The sequence below is a fragment of the Blastomyces dermatitidis genome (genome assembly GCF_000003525.1).
Source record: "Blastomyces dermatitidis ER-3 genomic scaffold supercont1.8, whole genome shotgun sequence".
Lineage (NCBI taxonomy): Eukaryota > Fungi > Ascomycota > Eurotiomycetes > Onygenales > Ajellomycetaceae > Blastomyces > Blastomyces dermatitidis.
The window spans coordinates 586,385-604,312 of record NW_025544781.1 but is presented as its reverse complement, the minus strand read 5'-3'; the positions used below and the strand labels follow the sequence as shown (position 1 = coordinate 604,312).

Sequence of the window (17,928 nt, the reverse complement as noted above, 5' to 3'; positions counted from 1 at the left end):
AGAAATATTACTTAAGACTTCTCATTTTTCTTAAAGAGTTTTTTAGAGATAATCTCACAGTGATGAGTCAGTGTCTTGTAGACTCTGTAGCACTCTTCTTCTATTTTCTCTTAAAGAGTTTTTAAAAGTTTAATGAGATTATACAAGTATAATATTTCTGAAGCAGTTAAAAGAAAAGAAATATTTGAAATTAATAAAAAGATTAATATTATCAACTCACAGACTGCTGCTATTCTAATGAGACTGTAACTCACTGAAAAAGTAAAAAGAGAGATCAGAGTCTACTCATTAATAATCACATCTTTATTAAACTCATTCTTCACTGTTGAAGTCTCTGATACTGATATCTTTGTCTGCTGAGAAGTTAGCACTGCAGTGTCATAGAGAAGTATACTATAGAAGAGTATAAGAGATGCTGAAAGTATTAACTTATTAACTTATAAAACATCTCAGTTATCTGCTTTAACTGAAGTGAGATTCTCTTCAATTAGTGATTGATCTCTGCAGTGCTTTTAACAGTGATATCAGCTGACTTCTTCTTAAGATCAGTTATTCTGAGGTGTTTTTTCATCTCAGAGACTCACACTTTCATCTTCTTTTGTAAATAAGTAAGAAGAATCTTCTCAGCCTTGATGAAATTCATCAATGCTTAAAGCTTCAAGACTCTTACTCTGTACTGCTTGAGCATCTGAGCTTCTTATCAGAGCTGATATGATGTCTTCTTATAGAGTAGATAATACTTACAGAGAGACAGAAGTTATTGTTACAGATGCAATGAAAATAACAGAAGTGAGAGAAGAAGTAAATATATAAAATCTCTCTCTTCTTCAGCTGCTTAGCACAGTGCAGACAAGTAGTAGTACTGATCAGAGACTGCATTAGAGTCTTCTTACAGAGAGAAGATGAAGAAATTACAGAACTCTGCAGACTTAACTCAGCAGTATTCTGAGTAGAGCTCAGGCATGCTGTGAAAGAGAAACTACAGATTGAGCTTCTCAGAGTCACTGTCTCTGAAATCAAGCTCTTTTCAGATTTCTCTCTGAATGATCACACAGAGTCATACATCACTGTATTAACTGAGAAGAAAGGCAGTGTTGCAATAGCAGTAGAGAAGGCAGAGAACAGATCAGACATAGATGAATCAATCAGCAGAAGAAATAACATCTTACTGCAAGATATAGCAACTATCATCACAATTATAAAAGAAGTAGAAGAAGAAGAAGATATGATAATAAGAGTGATGCTTCTGCAGCTCATTGACACTACTGTCTTCATCTCTAATCTGGCTTTCTTAATAATCACAGAGGCTATCACTGCATCATGAAGACATTTATTATTCACTAGAAAATATCAGAATAAGCTCTTGATTATTCTTCAAGAATAATACTCTCATGCACTCACTATTGCAATTGAGAGAGAGAAAAAGAAAAATGTTTCATAGAAAGAGAGATCTTTTTAAAAAATTCTGTCACTACTGTTAGCTTTGCTTCTAAAATACATCACTTTTATAGAGAATTTTATATATAGAATGAAATATGTTGAGAGATCTGCAAGTCTCTTATTAACTACATTTTTCACATTTCAAATTGATATATAAGAAACTCACTTATCATACATTTGAATTGAACAAAGATGAGAAAAGAAAGATTTACACAGTCAGCAGAAAAACTCATCTATTTCTTTGTATCATATGCAGTATATATACTGTCAATCAGTTGACAATTATTGTTATATAACAAAGATACTTTCTAATTCAGTAATCTTAAGAGCATAGAGACTATGTCTTTAAAGAGAAGAGCATTGTCATGCTCTCAGCTATGCTAAGGCTCTGCTGTGATTTCATACAGCTCATCACTTTCATACAGATAATTTCATTCATTTCACAGACTGTTTGAATTGATTTTCAATCACTCTATAACATTATTCAGATATATCATAGAAAGATCTGATTGATAAATATGAGAATCTCACTTCTATACAAGGTCAGCAGATTACTTTTCCTTAATAGTAAGACACTGCTGAGGTATTACTTCAGCTATTCTCACTTGAGAAATAAGAGAAGGTATTCTCTCATTGTCTATATAGAATAGCTAGATGCTGGCTTCTCATAAAAGAAGTCAGTGATTCATTTTACTTCTACTGAAATATACATAAGAGTTACTATATGTCTTATACAATCTTCTTAGTATACTAAGTATTATATCTGTGATATTCTTGCAATAACTCTGTAGTCTATGAGCTCACTATTCAAGCAAGATAGTCAAGCTCATTCATACAGCTTCTCAAACAACTACCTCTACATGTCACCGCCGACTAGCCACCGCTTCGGTTCCGCCATGTTACACTTGACTATATATAACTATATAGACTGAAGTTCATGAATACTATTTATAACTTAGCTTAAATACTATTATACATTTAATCTCTACATTTTATCTTTCTACTGTGAATACTTCTAGTAGTTAATAGTATATATCATATCAAGCTGCAAACATCTAAATAATTGCCTGCAAGTACTTATTCTTACATATATTTAGATATTTTCTTAATAAGTAATCATTTTTAATAAGAAGATAAAGAATGTTTTTCAAGTATAAAAGATCTATACTGAATAGATTAGTATAATATTTATAGATTTTATAATATAAAAGTGAAAAATGTTAGAGAAGAAAAAAAGAGAAAGTATGAAAATCAGTAATTAAAGTAAATATTTATATATATATATAGTAAAGCTTCAGAGTGAAAGAATAGAAATTCTGTGAGTTTTTCAGTTAAGAATCAGTGACTGAGAATCAGAGCTTGCAGCAGAAATCTATAAAGTGTAGTGAAATAGTTTATATAATATAATTGATCAGACGCAGTCTGTTATATCTTTAATTAATAACTGTTTTAAATTTATTAACTTCTCTTATATTCTTTTATATTCAGATAAATATTCAATAAATCTATATATTTATATTTTATTAATTTTTAAGAGAGAGATAGTAGAATCTGTATAATAATATCTAAGAATTAAATTTATAAAATTTTAAATATATTCAGCTGTGAAAGAGTAATTTTTTTTTATTTAATAGCTTAATTTATTATTTAATTATATTTTTCTAACTCTTATTTAATTTTTTATTAACTGATATTTTCACAGTATTCAGATTTCTTTTATTAATATATACTTTAGAAATATTAATAGAGAATATTAAATTTTCATAAAGAAAATAATATTTTAAATTTTAAATTTTTTTAATAAATAGTAATAACTTATTGAATACACTTTAATATTTTCATTTTTATTTAATATTATAATAGTTATTAATTAATTAATAAAAATAAAGATTAAAAATTTACAAGATTTTTATCATTTTAATGTTTTTATTATTTTAATATAATATACTTATTAGAAATGAGTGAGTAAGCAGCAGCATGATTACAATAAAAGAATTATAAGAAAAAGAAGAAAAAATAGAGATAATAAAGAGAGAATGTTTATAGTTTACTAAACTCTATTGAAATAGTATTAAATCACGTAAAGTAATTTCTTATAATACAGTCACTTAACTCAGAGAGTGTTGCCAGAGCAATCACTATATCTGCACATGACTCACAGAAGTAATAATTCATTTATCACACTGCTGTTCCAGGCCAAAATAGCAGATATTATGTTAGTATGATTTATTATCTCAAGTGCCGTGTTGGTCAGAAGGCAGCAGTCAGTGGCAGTCAGTGATTCATTGAAGGGTTCCTCCTCCGCCAAAAACAGAATGTCATTACGTAAGGCAGGCTCATTGAGGCAAACAGCTCCACAGTTCAAAATCGATCTGTGGAGACTATTTCTTGATCCTGTTTACTCTGCCGCAGCCAATACAGAGTATTATGACGGGAATTAAAATATTAAAATGATATACAACAATAAACAACATCCATTTGGTTTTCGTCAGGGAATTAATTATGTCCACATCTTGAGTGACATGCGTCGTCCCCGGGAGCCAGTTCTACCCACAGAAGACCGTCCAAAGGCCAGCCAGTGGGAATAATCAACCCCACGGACGATGGCTGTTTTGTTTCCTTGATTCTGATTGAGTATTCCGAGCTTCAAAGCGGTCTACAGCAATTGCCTCCATTTCACGATGAATCTGATGCAGAGCTCCCTTGGCCATTTTGCCCCCTCATAAGAAGGGAAGAATGCCCACTTAAACCTTCGAAATAACGTGCTTGTGTGGATCTAACTGCAGGCATGGCCTTTCTAATAATATACTAGTAAAGCTCTCAAGAAAGAATGGATATCTTGTTATTTCGCTGTCTTTGTGCGTTTTTGAGGCGACGGGATTGTCAAAATCCCCCCAGTTTTATATCGTACAAACCACCCACCCATTGAGGGCAGAAAAAGCCTCCTGCTTCGGCTCGGGCAACTTCGTAGGTTAAGCACATTGCGGGGTGATCGACTTATGTCAATTATTTTCTCCAGGCAGAAACATCGTTGGGTAATACCGTAATAAATAATAATGTTATCCGCATGCGGTGCAGAGCAGAATGAGTGCATTTGAAGGAAGCCAGCGCTGACTGGATGAACAAAACAAAAGGAAACAGGAGGATTGTTCCTAGCCCTTGTGTATTCAAAGATATTCCTTACCATAAATACTCTACAGTTTCATTGCCTTTGTAGCTTTTCTTGGGCTGGTAAATAGTTAATTAAAAATAACGTGTTGTAGGTTGTACGTTGTACGTTGTTCGTACCATGCATTTTTACTCCTCTATAGTTAAATATTATTTATTATTATTATTGATTATTCCTGGTGATCCTTCCAGTTCTCGCTCGCTTGGCTTGGCTTCCTTCGCTGCTCCATCCCTCTCCACGCTCCAGCTCCCGCAACCCTCTAGCTGCGTCGACTTCATCTCTCCTCCTACGCTCACCCTGTCAACCACCGTCGCCTGTCCCTGCGCCTGTGGTCGATTGTATCGGAGAACTTGTTGATCGAGTTGCTGAGCTGCAGTCTGCGCTCTCTGACTCCCCTCCCTTCTCCCCCTCTCCCCTCCCCCAGTCGCCTGCGCCTCCTGCAAACGACATAACCACCCTTGCCGCTGCCCCTTCTTCCCGCTTGCTAACGGGATATTCAATTATCTTCTCCCCCCACCTTTCCTTGAACCAAAAAAAAGGGGATTGCTTCTCCTTCAAACGTTGGGGGTTATTGAGCTTCTGCATGGATATTTGGTGGTGATCACGAACCAATTGCGACTCCACTATCAGTTCAGCCCAACGCCCAACCCAACCTGCAACCTGAACATGAGCCGTTGCGCCGTATCTTCTACCTAGCATCGGCTCTCTTGCTGTTGCGTCAAACAGCCTTCTATCCTTTGCTTTCCCAGGACGTACTTCCTTGTAACTCCGCCCGCTGATCCGCTCGTTGCCGCGCTGCGCTGCGCTCGATTCGACTGTCCGATGACACAAGACACCAGACAGCCATCTCGAGCTCCACGCGGCCAATCCCAGCAGCGCCTACACTGACTCGACGCTCGTGTATCGCTTCTGGGGGTGTGAAATTACCCAAATAGAACCCAGCTCCGCGAGTATTTCATCATGGATCCGCAGTGGCAGGCCTATACTGATGCCACTTCTGGTCGTCAGGGCCAGTTTAATAACAATGGCCTTGGGGGCCAACCACCGCAGCTGACACAAAGGTACCCAGGCACGAGTGCTGGCAATGGAGCACAATCACAGCCGTATCAGCAACAGCAACAGCACCAGGCCCCTATAGGATACACATACGAACCGTATCAGACTCCAGGGACAGCGCTCAAAGCGCCATCTGGTAATTCGATGTCGAAGACGGTATCCATGACCTCCTCGCCAACCCCTCTCGCTGGCGAGTTCACGGACCCGGATATCACCATGGAAGATGCAGATCCTTACAACCGTGCAAAATACGCTACCAAGCCAAGTCATCAACGTGGCTCCTCCCAGTTTCTATCGAGTGAAGAATCCACCGCGGCGCGTAGATATTCCCCTATGAGCGTTGTCCCTCCTGCTCAACCTTACACAGCTAGTCCCAATACCTCTCAGAACCCCTACACTTTCCCTCCGGCTGGGTCGTCGCGGCCGTCACCTACAAGGGCCAACACATATTCCTCCCCCCCTCAGAACTACCAATCCCCGCCATGTAGGTGCCTTTCTTGTTCTGACATCCTTGTTTTTATTTCTTCTTGGCTAAATTAGGGTACGTGCTTACGGTCTTCTGAGAATAGCAACCGGTGTCAACTCTCGTCCGCAACCTCGTTTGCCTACGCTCCAGCCAGCGGACATGAGTCCAGAACAGTACTATCCACATTCTGCGGCTACTCAGCTCAGCTCCGCCTTTGGACAGGATATGAAACCTAGAGGCCAACCGCCGCCGCAGCATAACATCCTACAGCACCAGCAACAACATCAAAGGGGCCCCGTACCCAAGTTTGTGAAGATTAAGACGACACAGGAGTTGAAGCCAAGGATAAACGCCCAACCTGCATTTCGGCGAGCCAATCCCGAGGGGGGATTCATCAGCGTATGTTTGTCCATTTCTTTAGTTGTAAAGTCTCTGCCCAAAACCAAGATCCTCGAATGACTGATCCTTTTTATTAGCCCTTGCAAGCCCTGACGACTCATTTACCGTCAACTTATCGAATATGCAATCCATCGTTTAAATATGAGTCCTCGAGGAATCCCCGCCGTGTGCTTACAAAACCAAGTAAGGGCGTCAAGAACGATGGGTATGATAACGATGACAGTGACTATATCCTCTACGTCAACGATATTCTCGGAAGTGAGGAAGCCAATCATAAGTATGACACCATCTGCCCCCCCCTCTTCTCCATATATTGCATAATAGATATTATAAGTTCCAAACACACACTGACGTCCTCCAAGGAATCGGTACCTTATCCTTGATGTTCTAGGTCAGGGGACATTCGGCCAAGTTGTGAAATGTCAAAACCTAAAAACTCAAGAGGTTGTGGCGGTTAAAGTTGTCAAAAATAGAACGGCTTACTTCAATCAAAGTATGATGGAGGTGTCAGTTTTGGATCTGGTATGTCTAACACTCTCATCATATCGTTGAAGGACATTGCTGACATCATGCCCTGTCCAGATCAATAGCAAACTGGACAAGAACGATGATCATCACTTGCTCCGCCTAAAGGATACATTTATCCATCGACAGCATCTTTGCTTAGTTTTTGAGCTACTGAGCGTGAATTTGTATGAGCTAATCAAGCAGAATCAATTCCGCGGCCTCAGTACCACCCTTGTGCGTGTGTTTGCACAACAACTACTCAATGGCCTATCACTATTGAACAAAGCCCGCCTAATACACTGTGATCTAAAACCTGAAAATATTTTGCTGAAAAAGTACGTACATCCAAGCCCGCAACGCCTTACCTACCCTGTATCACTGACATATTTTCCCCTTCTCGCACAGTCTCGAGAGCCCAATAATAAAGATTATCGACTTTGGATCAGCATGTGATGAGAGACAGACTGTGTACACGTACATTCAGTCTAGGTTTTACCGCTCGCCTGAGGTTCTCTTAGGCCTACCGTACGTATCAGTTCCCTTGAAACAACTCTGATCTTTCCTAACTTGCTCTAGTTATTCGTCGGCTATTGACATGTGGTCTTTGGGTTGTATTGTCGTTGAGCTTTTCCTGGGCCTTCCATTATTCCCTGGGTCGTCTGAATATAATCAGGTATCACGGATCACAGAAATGCTAGGAATGCCTCCAAATTGGATGCTTGAAATGGGCAAACAATCGGGCGAATTTTTTGAGAAAACGCAAGATGAGTTTGGCCGTCGGACGTACAGACTTAAGAGCATGGAACAGTATTCTCGCGAACACAACACGAAGGAGCAGCCAAGCAAAAAGTATTTCCAGGCGACAACACTACCGGAAATTATCCGTAGTTATTCAATGCCGAGAAAGAATATGAAGCAAGCGGAAATCGATAGAGGTACGGTTAACCCATCATTCATTCCATAAATAATAACTTTGCTGATTCTTATTCGCTCGTGTTTTGGAGAAATGAATAATCGCGTCGCGTTTATTGATTTCGTTCGTGGACTTTTGAACATAAATCCTCTTGAACGATGGTCGCCGCAACAGGCAAAACTCCACCCTTTCATCACGCAACAAAAATATACCCAACCTTTCGTACCACCGATGAACCTTAAGTCTTCAGCATTGAACAAGACCATTGCACCTGGTGTACAGCAACAACAACAAGCGGAGGCTGCCAGTAAGCAACGCGCTGCTCAAGCACAAGCTCAAGCTCAGTCCGCCGCACAGTCGTACGCTCTCCAAATGAATAATCATTACACTCCACCTACACACGGACAACCTCCCCCAGTATATAACAACATGTACAGCCCTCATCAACAAGGTGCACCACCCCCATATCCTACCCAACAAGGTGCATACGGTCACCAAATGCCCGTCATGCAACAGCAAGCGAGCCACATGCCCCAGCAGCAATTCGCGCCCTCCCAAAGTCTATATGCTCAGGCTACAACTAGAGCTGGGCGGCAGCGGGCATCTACCATGGACCAACAGCAAGGCGGGATACCTCAGTCGATCCAACGGGTCGCAAGCCATCTTGATCCGAATGCGCCAATTCGATTACAGCCAAGCCCTGCTTATTACCCCCCGCCCGCTGACGGTTATGGCGACACTTCTGCTGCCGCAGCTGGACGCCGGAGGGGTAGTCGATCTGGAGCCAGCGGGGCTGGAACCCATGGACGCAACAATAGGGATTTCATCCGGACACTTGAAGACGGTGCCATGGGCGATAACTTCATGGGTCAGAATCAGTGGCATTGAATTGACGAATTGGGGAGCGGTTATAATTATATATATACAGTATATATATGTTCATAGGATGACGAGACGATCGCCTCCGATTTGCTCATGTGGTAATGGATTTTTCTCCGAGTCATATCTTTTCTGGAACAAGTACAGATGGCGTTGATCAGAGGCATTGTCGATATTCAACTCACCCCTGACTCAGGTGTCCTTTTCAGTTGTCTAGATGTGTGGTAGTATTCCTGACCTTAGTCTACTTTTGAAAAGATATGAACGGCAACAACCCCGCTCCCACCCTCACCTCTACCCCCACCCTAATTTCGACAGCTTTGGATACGATTGGATAGGGCCTCGCACTTGGGGCAGAACAGAGGTCTTTCGTCTCGAATCTCTCTGGAATAAAAATGGATGCTCAAACGGAAGCGAGAATGAGAGAAGAAAAGTATTTCTTACGCCGACACGAGCTAGGGAACAAAAAGCGGGTTCATTGTTATGATATCGTGGATTGGGAATTGAGGAATTTTGATTCATTTCATTTTTCACTTTTATATTTTATATTTTCTTCTTTTCTCTTCTCTTTGAAACACCCAAAAAGGATCTGTCCCTCCGTTCTTCTAGCTATTCTTGTTTTCTCTTCTTCGTCTTCTCCTAACCTTTCTTCCTTTATATACGGATGGGGAACCTTTTGAGCGGACTTTAGGGCTGGGGACGGGATAGGGGTCCACGCATTCGTGAATGTTGATGTTCAACATACCTTCTCGCCCCCTGTATCTTTCTATTTTTCTCTTTCCTCTTCCTTCATTTGTGAATATTTTGGAAAGTCAAGACTCTCAATGCAACCTGACCCCCTCTTTATTTGTGTTGTTTAGTATTCTTTTGTCTTCCTTTTTGTTGTTGTAATGTTCCCTGAATTTTATACTTGCCAATATCTGCTTTTCCACTTCCTCTTGCTCCTTCTCTTCTTAGTGTGTTTAACTGTGCTCCTCTCTTCTTTCCCTTCGTTTCTTTCTTTTCTTTTCTTTCTTTTTCTTTTTTACTTTTCTCCTTCGGCATAGCGTTGGCGTGTTGGGGTTTTTATTTTCTCTTCTTTTTGTCAATGGGCATATATATATACACATATCTACTCTTTTTCTTTCAATTTTTTTTACCTTTCACCCTCCCCTTTTCAAATTCCAACTTTTTCTTTTCTTTTCTTTCCAATTGCCAAACCTGTACATTTGGTGGTTTTGGCTCAGAATTTTAGTCCCCTGCAGATGTGTTTCTGCAGATGTTACTTCATAATCATGGCTGTTGCCTGTAGCTTGTTGGATATTTTAATTTCTGAGAGAAATCCGCACCTGTTTCACACGACCAAATAATTACTTTTTGCAATCTTTACTGAAAGGAGTTTTACTCCCAGTGAGTTGGACCATAATGGCTATTGCCAAATGCGAATCATTGGAATTTATATTTGACCCTTTGGTTGCATTAAAGAGTATATCTCCTGAGTAATTTGAACAGCCGGGAGTCACACTTGCCCGAATGCGGGTTAGTGGCTCTCGCTTAAAATTTATCGTGGACTCCAACCTCGCCTCCAACCCAGACAACATCAAATTTCTCAGTTAGAGCTAACCAAACAGCAAGGACTGCGAGCAAGTAAACGGCTCTTTTTCTTTTACCACCGTGTGTCCACGACCTTCGTTTACGAATAGTATACTGTACCAAGTGTTTCAGGACCGAACCCGAAAAACCGAAGCGTCCAAACTCACCTGAAAGACGAGGCAAAAAAACAAAACTCCCAGCCATGTCGCGATTTTTCCACGGAGGCGGGAGCGATAGTGATAGCAGCTCCTCGGACGAGGAGGAACTCTATAGCGATCACGATGAGAGCCAAGACATTTCCGATGACGAAGAGGAGTCCAGCGAGGAGGAGTCCTCCTCGGAGGAGAGTAGCAGCGACTCTGATGACGGCGGAGAAGGTGGTGCTTCGAAGTTCTTCAAGCACGATGCCGGTGCTGATGATGACAGTGATGATAGTGATGATGAGGAGCGGGTTACGATTGTAAAGAGTGCGAAGGATAAGAGGTTAGAGGAGCTCGAGCAGACTATGCGGTTGATTGAGAATGCTGAGAAGATTAATGATTGGGCGGTTATTTCGACGGGTATGCTCTCCTTTTTAAAAATTTTTCTTTCTTCATGATTTTCCCTTCTGGTTTCTTCAGCTAGAAAGGGGGGATGATAAAATGAGAAGACGGAAAGGCTGACTTGGCTACCTATTGCGTGAACAGAGTTCGATAAGCTTAATCGGCAAATTGTGAAGATTGCCCAGTCGGGCCCAACGCCTAAGATCTATATCAAAGCTATCGCTGATCTTGAAGATTTTATGAACGAGACTATCGTGGCGCAGAAGTCGTCGGCAAAGAAAATGAACGCAAGCAATGCTAAGGGGTTCAATGCTGTTAAGCAGCGTATCAAGAAAAATAACAAAGAATATGCAGCGGAGATCGATAAATATCGTGAGAACAAGAAGGAATATATGATTGAGGAAGAGGAGGAGGAAGTTGTCGAGAAGAAGAAGGACAAAGTTCGAACTCTTCGCCCGGAGGAGCTGTTGGGCGATGACGATGAGGGCTTCGCGATCGTTGGCCGCGGCGGAAGGACGCTCCAATACACTCCCGAGAGCATTCTCAAGCACCTGCGGCTTATCGTCGAGTCTAGAGGAAAGAAGAACACCGACCGTCTCGAGCAGATCAAGACTATGGAAAAGCTGCTAGAGGTTGCCACGACGCCATATCAGTCTATCCGCGTTCTGCTAACTCTCATCTCCACCCGATTCGATCTTACCTCCACCTCGACCGCGAATTACATGAGTACAGAGCAATGGAAGCAGGCCATACAAGAACTTGAGACTTTGGTTTCTACGCTTGAAGAACACCCCGAATTCATCGTCACTGAAGGTGCAGAGGAGTGGGAAGATGATGAGAAACAGCCTCAGCTTGCTCCTGGCGAAACCCTCAAAGTGCCCGGCAGCGTTGTTTCTTTCGTTGAGCGGTTGGATGATGAACTCACCCGATCGCTACAGCAAATCGATCCTCATACTGCGGAATATATTGAAAGGCTCAGCGATGAGCAATCGCTGTATAACAGTATTGTCCGTGCGCTGCTCTATGTTGAAGTGCTCAACAAGGTCGAGAAGACTGAAGCGCGTCAAGAGAGTGTGAACAGAGTGTTGATGAGACGCCTGGAACATGTTTACTTCAAACCATCGCAAGTTGTCAATATCCTTGAAGAAAACACATGGGCAGCACTCCCCGCGAAACTTGACTCCAACATCACTCCCCGCAAGAACAACAGCACTGATGTTCCCGCGCTTGTTAAAACTCTGTGTGACTACCTCTTCGCCCATAGCGATGGTATTATCCGTGCCAGGGCTATGTTGTGCCAGATTTACTTCCTTGCACTCCACGATAAATACCACCGCGCTCGCGATTTGATGCTCATGTCACATCTCACAGAAAACATTTCCAACTTCGATGTCAGCACCCAAATCCTCTTCAACCGAACACTTGTCCAGATTGGCCTCTGCGCGTTCCGCGCAGGACTAGTCTACGAAGCCCAAAACATCCTTTCCGAAGTTTGTGGCAGTGGCAGACAAAAAGAACTATTGGCTCAAGGCATCATCATGCAACGCTACTCGTCCGTATCTCCAGAGCAAGAGAAGCTCGAACGCCAACGCCAGCTTCCCTTCCACATGCACATTAACCTGGAACTTCTTGAGTGCATCTACCTCACCTCAAGCATGTTCCTCGAAGTTCCCCTCATGGCACAAACTTCCTCATCCCCCGAGCTAAAGCGACGCATTATCTCCAAGACCTTCCGACGCATGCTCGACTACAACGAACGACAAGTCTTCAATGGGCCCCCCGAAAACACTCGCGACGGCGTCATCATGAGCGCCAAAGCACTCGCCGCCGGCGACTGGAAAAAAGCCTCCGCAACCCTCAATTCCATCAAGATCTGGGACCTGATGGCGCAACCGGACAAGATCAAGGTAATGCTCGGCGAGCAGATCCAGGAAGAGGGGTTGCGTACTTACCTCTTCACCTACGCTCCCTTCTACGACTCTCTCTCCATCTCCACCCTCTCAGACATGTTCGAGCTGTCTCCTAAAAAGATCGCTGCGATCGTCAGCCGCATGATTTCGCATGAAGAACTGGCCGCCGCCCTCGACCAGGTCAATGATGCCATCATCTTCCGCAAGGGCGTTGAGCTATCTAGACTCCAGAGCCAAATCGTCACGCTTGCTGATAAGTCCATGTCCCTTCTTGAGGCTAATGAGAAGACACTTGAGCAGCGGACGCAAGGCATGGCTAACGCGTTCCAACGCGATCCGGGACATGGTGGCCGTGGTGGAAGAGGAGGTGGTCGCGGTGGGCGGGGTGGTGGACGTGGGGGAGGTGGTGGTGGATTGCCACGGAGACCTGGTGGACAACAATTCGGCGGCGGGGCTTTGGGGGGGGCGATTAAGGCATAAAGGGGGGTGTTTTTTTTTTTTTTTTTTACTTTTTTTTTTTTTTTTTGCTTTAAACTCTGTTTCTCCATTTATTGAATATGAATATTTCCATTAATTTTGTTAGTCATCAATTTGTCTTCTTATTATTCTCTCCCTTTACGCCGTCGATGGTTTTTTTTATGCCGGACTCTTATTTTGTAGTGGATGCAGCTCTTTTCCCACTTTATCTCATGTCATACGAACGGCGGCTGCTGCTTTTCACTTTTCGTTCTCTGGTGCTTGCCGCTGTAGCTTAAAGAAAAAAGAAACAGAAAATTACAATAGAGTGGAATTTCATGGTCAATTTTGGTATATGTCTTTAACAGACGTTTCGCTCATTATTGTTTGTCGAATCAGCTGATCTCTAGCTCCACATGGAAAGTTCCTATCGGTTACATGCCATACTTGGTGGCTTAGCTCGTGAGGTGGCTCAGTGTATGGGCCGCTTGTTGGCCCAGTGCAGCTGGCTGTCCTCGCTATTACGTTTATTTGATTAAATTGAGAATGTGGCATGCTTCTCCCACATCCTTACGTGACGCACTTTCATTAACTAAAATAAATACTTATGTTTACTCTATCTGAGAAGGAGGAGATTGTGCCTTATATGTGTTGGTTTCGAGGTAGTTAAATACATGCTTAACCAGAAACATAATACCGGCGGCCCAGCTGAACTAGGCACCGATTCGTCCTCATAAGCATCATAATTCTCCTGCTAGATGGCGTCGGGTTAATTTCCATTTGCCGCTTCAATGAGCGGCACATGGGTTATCGTAGCGGTCGGTCGGTCCTGCCTTACATCCAACAAATTGCCTGAAGGGTGAGCCATGATCGGGGTCATGGACTTCTGCAGCAGATGGGCGCTCCAAAGGAAGTCACGCTCAAGTAAACACTCTGACGTCGACCGGGAGGTTCCCTTCGACAGTTATAGAGAGCGGTATTAAACCAGCATTTGGCGTCTGCGTTTGTAAAGTAGTAGTGGCGTGCTCGCATGACACTACTTAATTCAATCACCGTCATCAAGTAAATTTTGAGGTGACCAATATTCCTTCTCTGCACACTGAGAATCAACCCAGACCAAACTATCAGCCAAGAGATCGTCAATGACTGTTTGGGCCCTCGCCTTTTCCCAATTCAGATTAAGCTGTAGCATCGAAACAGTAACGAAGCCCAGGATCTGAATCGCTTCTAGTACGGTAGCTTGGTCCGTGTTGAGTTCTTTGGGAACTGAACGTATATATTGCTTGCTGCCAACTTTGATGATTGTGAATCCCGACCCAAGGGGTTCGAGGGACTTGACTGCACGGAGGATGTCGTCTCTGTGGCGTTGAGTCAGCACAATAAATATCTATCATTGGCACGATCATGAACTCTCGCTAATTATGCAATGAACACGAAAGAGTAAATATGGCGTTAAGGGAAAGTAAATTCAAATATAACTCACTCAGAAACCTCTAGACCACCTCCAATCGCCTTACCCCTGCCCACTCTAGCCATACATTCCTCAACCCCAATAAGACCCCCATTCTCCCCTCTCGTCTCCCGACAGAGCTCTACAACGCGCACAGCAACTTCAAAATAGAAATCGGTCACATCACCACCCAGGATCTGAGTCCAGAAGCTACCTCCTTCTCCCAAGCCAGGTAGGCTAAGACCCTTCCTCCCCTTCCCTTTTACATTACTAGCAGCTAACGGGTCCACTCCGATAGCATGACACATGCGCGCAAACTCAGCGCGGAATGTTGGATTCGATTTAATCGTCGAGGCATGCTCGAGGGCAAAGGAATGCAGAAGGGACTGGAAGACGGAGAGCTGGGTCTGTAGAGAGGTAAGGTGAGTGGTGCGGAGGTTGGCACCATGAGTGGCATATGACTGTGCTGACTGGTTGCGGTTTACGAAGGCTCCCAGGCCAACGCCGCGACGGGCAGACATGGTTCGTTTTTAAGAGGGATATTGGCCGCATACATAAGATATGTAACAGCGTGTGTGTTGGAACGAACATACAAGGACAATGTCGTTTGCCAGGCCTGTCACAGCAAGCGTGGATGGGATGGCCGCTGATAGATGACATAATAGCCCTAACCTTCCCGATCAGAATGTAACGTGACGCCGAAAAAAGGCTAATTTAATAAAGGCTAGCGTTGTTATAACATCCACACAAATTCATTCTCTTCGGCATTTTTGTTCTTGTTGCTTCTTGAACCTCGACAGACTCCAACGGTACGACAATTCCAATCGCCAACAGACGACAAACGTCCATCATTCGACATGGCTACGTATGCTTCCCTCTCATTTCTCTTCCGCTGATATTCGTATGAGTGTACAGGCCCAGATATAGTTCGTCCTTCTCGCTGGAGATGCTGTTCGTCAAATATGCCTTGCATGGTGATGCTCAGCGCCAGCTCGATCAAATCCTGGCACCCTTCCTTTTCTCTTCCATCTTCAATTGACCGGGTGATACTGGGATATTCCAAGTGAGAGAAACGGAATTTGTGTCGGGGTATTGGGGTTGAAGGCTCTCCCTTCTCCCTGAAAAGAATTGCTGGTCCAAACTGCTCAACCGCAAAGTATATCCTATTTGGATAAGCCATTGTGGGAAGCACGCTGAATTAGCATTGTTTTCCTGAACCATTGGTTTAGGGTTTTGTCAGATGAGAAATTTTCAGACTCGGGGCCTATTTACGAAAGCACCATGCCTTCATGCTGCATAGTGTAGTGTGATGGACACTGGCGTTAGTAGTTGTCAGCACATGAGAACCCGCAGCTCTATATCTCATTGATTAAATGCATTCCGTCGAGTTTTCCTTCTACCATAACATCCGCTTCAGTCAGAGAATGCGGCGCTATAAGCTGCAGTTCTTACACTCGACAAGGTTCATTATGTACTTTGCGTCGTTGGACAGACTATACTGACCTTGAACCTATCATATTCGGATTTACAGCTCTGTACCAACCCAGGACCAGGTCCTCGTGCCTGAGACGCTTCTGAAGAAGCGCAAGAGCCAGGAACAAGCTAGAGCCGCGACCACTGCTGAGCTCATCAAGCGGAAGAAGGTATGTTTCTTGAACCTAGATTCAAATCACCTTTCCTTGATTTTAATTTTACTTTTGATTTTGATTTTGATTATTATTATTATTATTATTTTTTTTTTTTTTTTTTTTTTTTTTTTGTGTGGAGGGAGGGGAACGGGACTTTTATGATGACAAATACCAATCTTCGCGACTAGACCTACGGGTCGATGTTGTCGCTTTGTTAACCATCTTTCGGGGCTGAAACCGTCTCCTCAATTGTCTACATTTGTTAGAATCACGAAGTCAAACTTCTCTTGCTAACTCGTGATTTGTGCAATAGGCCAACAAGGAGAAGCGTGCTGTTATTTTCAAGCGTGCCGAGTCGTACGTCAAGGAGTACCGCGATGCTGAGCGCGAGAAGATCCGCCTTGCCCGCTTGGCCAAGCAGCAGGGCAACTTCGAGGTCCCCGCCGAACACAAACTCGTCTTCGTTGTCCGTATTAAGGGGTAAGATCTCCATATCAACGACACGACTACTTACCATGGAAACGCAAGTTAACTTTTGTGACACAGTATCAACAAAATCGCCCCCAAGCCTCGCAAGATTTTGCAGCTTCTCCGTCTCCTTCAGATCAACAATGGTGTCTTCGTCCGTCTCACCAAGGCCACCCAGGAGATGCTTACCATTGTCAACCCTTACATCGCCTATGGTTATCCTAACCTGAAGAGCGTGCGCGAGCTCATCTACAAGCGCGGCTATGGAAAGATCAACAAGCAGCGTATTGCCCTCAGCGACAACCAGATCATTGAAGAGAACCTCGGCAAGTACGGCATTGTCTGTATGGAAGATCTGATCCACGAGATCTACACTGTTGGCCCCAACTTCAAGCAGGCCTCCAACTTCCTGTGGCCATTCAAGCTCTCCAACCCCACTGGTGGCTTCAGAACCCGCAAGTTCAAGCACTACATTGAAGGTGGTGATGTTGGTAACCGTGAGGAGAACATCAATGCTCTTATCAAGCAAATGAACTAAATACACAAAATGGAGAAATAAAATTTTACTTGATGATCAGCATGTTCCTTTTTCAATGGGCTGTTTCTTTTTACTGAGGTATCTTTTTAGCGGGCTATGGGACATATACAGGTTTTCAGTTTTATTAAATCTCGCAATTTTTAAAAATAATTAGGAATCCAAGTATCTTGAAACAACCCGAACTTGTATTGTACTTACTACTATTTTGTCTCGTATGCTTTCGAAGTATTTCGCAATTGCGGAGCTTTGGGTTTTGGTCGTCCGTTCCAGCCCAACAAATGTAATTGCTGAGAAATTCTCTCAAGGCCTGATATTCTGAACGTCGTGTAATTGTTGAAAATATGCCTGATCATTGAAATATTGCGGTGGTGCGTTGATGGTGGGCAAATCCATTCCTTGCTCCCGGAGTTAAAGGGCGCACTAGCGTGAATGAAACGCGTAAAAATGTCGCGCGCACCGAGGCGTGTCTTCCTCCTGCCAACTTCGAAACTAAAACAAACCTATGATGATATGATACTGCCAGCATAGTCATATT

At 43.1% G+C, this 17,928-nt stretch overlaps 4 protein-coding genes across 5 annotated transcripts; 3 read left to right on the top strand and 1 right to left on the bottom strand.

The window, feature by feature from the left end:
* The first annotated feature begins 3,866 nt into the window (after nt 1-3,866).
* On the top strand, nt 3,867-10,323 carry BDCG_07130 (CMGC/DYRK/YAK protein kinase). Its single transcript, XM_045422900.1, has 8 exons — nt 3,867-6,149; nt 6,235-6,530; nt 6,608-6,807; nt 6,893-7,052; nt 7,113-7,372; nt 7,443-7,562; nt 7,614-7,972; nt 8,042-10,323. The coding sequence occupies exons 1-8, from the start codon at nt 5,570-5,572 to the stop codon at nt 8,836-8,838; spliced, it is 2,772 nt and encodes a 923-aa protein (XP_045278430.1). The 5' UTR covers nt 3,867-5,569; the 3' UTR covers nt 8,839-10,323.
* Nucleotides 10,324-10,409: 86 nt separating this feature from the next.
* Nucleotides 10,410-13,905, top strand: BDCG_07129 (eukaryotic translation initiation factor 3 subunit C). The gene is made up of 2 exons (XM_045422899.1): nt 10,410-10,961; nt 11,088-13,905. The coding sequence occupies exons 1-2, from the start codon at nt 10,604-10,606 to the stop codon at nt 13,331-13,333; spliced, it is 2,604 nt and encodes an 867-aa protein (XP_045278429.1). The 5' UTR covers nt 10,410-10,603; the 3' UTR covers nt 13,334-13,905.
* On the bottom strand, nt 13,640-15,392 carry BDCG_07128 (ELL complex subunit Eap30). The gene is made up of 2 exons (XM_045422898.1): nt 14,793-15,392; nt 13,640-14,667 (listed from the first exon to the last, which is right to left on the bottom strand). The coding sequence occupies exons 1-2, from the start codon at nt 15,278-15,280 to the stop codon at nt 14,355-14,357; spliced, it is 801 nt and encodes a 266-aa protein (XP_045278428.1). The 5' UTR covers nt 15,281-15,392; the 3' UTR covers nt 13,640-14,354.
* BDCG_07126 lies at nt 14,751-17,899 on the top strand. 2 transcript variants are annotated; one of them, XM_045422897.1, is made up of 6 exons: nt 14,751-14,991; nt 15,058-15,176; nt 15,249-15,624; nt 16,291-16,402; nt 16,701-16,867; nt 16,934-17,899. In XM_045422897.1, exons 3-6 carry the CDS (start codon nt 15,617-15,619, stop codon nt 17,391-17,393), a joined length of 747 nt encoding a protein of 248 aa, XP_045281993.1. In that variant the 5' UTR covers nt 14,751-14,991; nt 15,058-15,176; nt 15,249-15,616; the 3' UTR covers nt 17,394-17,899. The 2 variants fall into 2 exon arrangements, with proteins under 2 accessions (XP_045281993.1, XP_045281992.1); XM_045422896.1 differs by having other exon boundaries at nt 15,058-15,181.
* The last annotated feature ends 29 nt before the right edge of the window (nt 17,900-17,928 follow it).

What these genes read in the sequence shown, in the direction of transcription:
- BDCG_07128 (XM_045422898.1), bottom strand. Translation starts at nt 15,280, where the DNA reads ATGTCTGCCCGTCGCGGCGTTGGCCTGGGAGCCTTCGTAAACCGCAAC. An exon ending in GGTGGTCTAGAGGTTTCTGA is followed by an intron (nt 14,668 to 14,792) that starts GTGAGTTATATT and finishes TCAACGCCACAG; the next exon opens with AGACGACATCCTCCGTGCAG.
- BDCG_07130 (XM_045422900.1), top strand. Translation starts at nt 5,570, where the DNA reads ATGGATCCGCAGTGGCAGGCCTATACTGATGCCACTTCTGGTCGTCAG. An exon ending in GAAAATATTTTGCTGAAAAA is followed by an intron (nt 7,373 to 7,442) that starts GTACGTACATCC and finishes CTTCTCGCACAG; the next exon opens with TCTCGAGAGCCCAATAATAA. An exon ending in GAGGTTCTCTTAGGCCTACC is followed by an intron (nt 7,563 to 7,613) that starts GTACGTATCAGT and finishes AACTTGCTCTAG; the next exon opens with TTATTCGTCGGCTATTGACA.
- BDCG_07126 (XM_045422897.1), top strand. An exon ending in AGCTCATCAAGCGGAAGAAG is followed by an intron (nt 16,403 to 16,700) that starts GTATGTTTCTTG and finishes TTTGTGCAATAG; the next exon opens with GCCAACAAGGAGAAGCGTGC. An exon ending in TTCGTTGTCCGTATTAAGGG is followed by an intron (nt 16,868 to 16,933) that starts GTAAGATCTCCA and finishes TTTGTGACACAG; the next exon opens with TATCAACAAAATCGCCCCCA.
- BDCG_07129 (XM_045422899.1), top strand. Translation starts at nt 10,604, where the DNA reads ATGTCGCGATTTTTCCACGGAGGCGGGAGCGATAGTGATAGCAGCTCC. An exon ending in TTGGGCGGTTATTTCGACGG is followed by an intron (nt 10,962 to 11,087) that starts GTATGCTCTCCT and finishes TTGCGTGAACAG; the next exon opens with AGTTCGATAAGCTTAATCGG.